Source organism: Vollenhovia emeryi, unplaced genomic scaffold, assembly GCF_000949405.1.
Source record: "Vollenhovia emeryi isolate VEMERY1.0 unplaced genomic scaffold, V.emery_V1.0 DF947300.1, whole genome shotgun sequence".
Classification (NCBI taxonomy): domain Eukaryota; kingdom Metazoa; phylum Arthropoda; class Insecta; order Hymenoptera; family Formicidae; genus Vollenhovia; species Vollenhovia emeryi.
The window spans coordinates 857-1,707 of NW_011959066.1; the positions used below are offsets into that span (position 1 = coordinate 857).

At 33.6% G+C, this 851-nt stretch overlaps 1 protein-coding gene across 1 annotated transcript; it reads left to right on the forward strand.

Moving 5' to 3' along the window:
* Positions 1 to 428: 428 nt before the first annotated feature.
* LOC105558425 lies at positions 429 to 841 on the forward strand (the record flags this gene model as incomplete). Its single annotated transcript, XM_012006103.1, has 2 exons — positions 429 to 587; positions 720 to 841. Coding segments are annotated over exons 1-2 (223 nt in total), but the record flags the coding sequence as incomplete, so codon positions are not given.
* Between the last annotated feature and the right edge of the window lie 10 nt (positions 842 to 851).

Below are 851 nucleotides of genomic sequence, written 5' to 3' on the forward strand. Positions count from 1 at the left end.
GGAGCGCGCGTAGCGCGGACACTTGCTATGATGATTTTTAACGGAGATATCGTCGGTAATGTCGAAAACACAAAGGTTATTTCAATGAGCTGTGATTTGGAGAAAAAAAATCGTAGGAACTCCTTTTTTTATTAATTGAAGAGAAAAGTATACACTTTTTGATACCGTAAGCAGAACTGGCGAAGAAAAATTACTACACTCCGCACAGTGCGTCAAAGTGTGCAATTTTTTAGAGAAAAAACATGATCATGATTTTGAGAAAGTTCCGGGAAATGGGAACAAATTCCAATAAGAGTTTCTTAAAGTAGAGGCTTTGCCCTATAAAATGAAAACAAAACTTTTCAATTCGACCAGTTTTCGCGAAGTTACGCTTATTTGAAATTCGCCAAATTTTGATGTAAGTTTCTTGTTGCGTTAATTTTTTTGACCAGTGTATTTCAGATTTTGCAAAGTTTAGCATTTGGCAGCCGAAACATAGAACTTTTAATGCACTTTTCCATTGCAGCAATCATTCTTGTATATGTATTCATAGCCAACTATGCTGGACAAGAAATTACAGATCACAATAATCATGTATTTTCTACTGCGTGAGAAACAGTTTTGTAAAATATTCTCAGTTATACATATACGTATAGTATACACGCGCACAATATTATAATTATTAATTAGTTATTAATTTATTACTTATTACATACATTCGATGATTATTTTTTCCATAGATATAACGTTCGCTGGTATACAGCACCGTTATCCATACAGAAGCTGATATTATTTGTATTACAAAGGGGTAGTAAATCTTTCGGTATAAACATCGGCGGATTGTTTATAGCATCTTTTCAATGTTTCGCCTC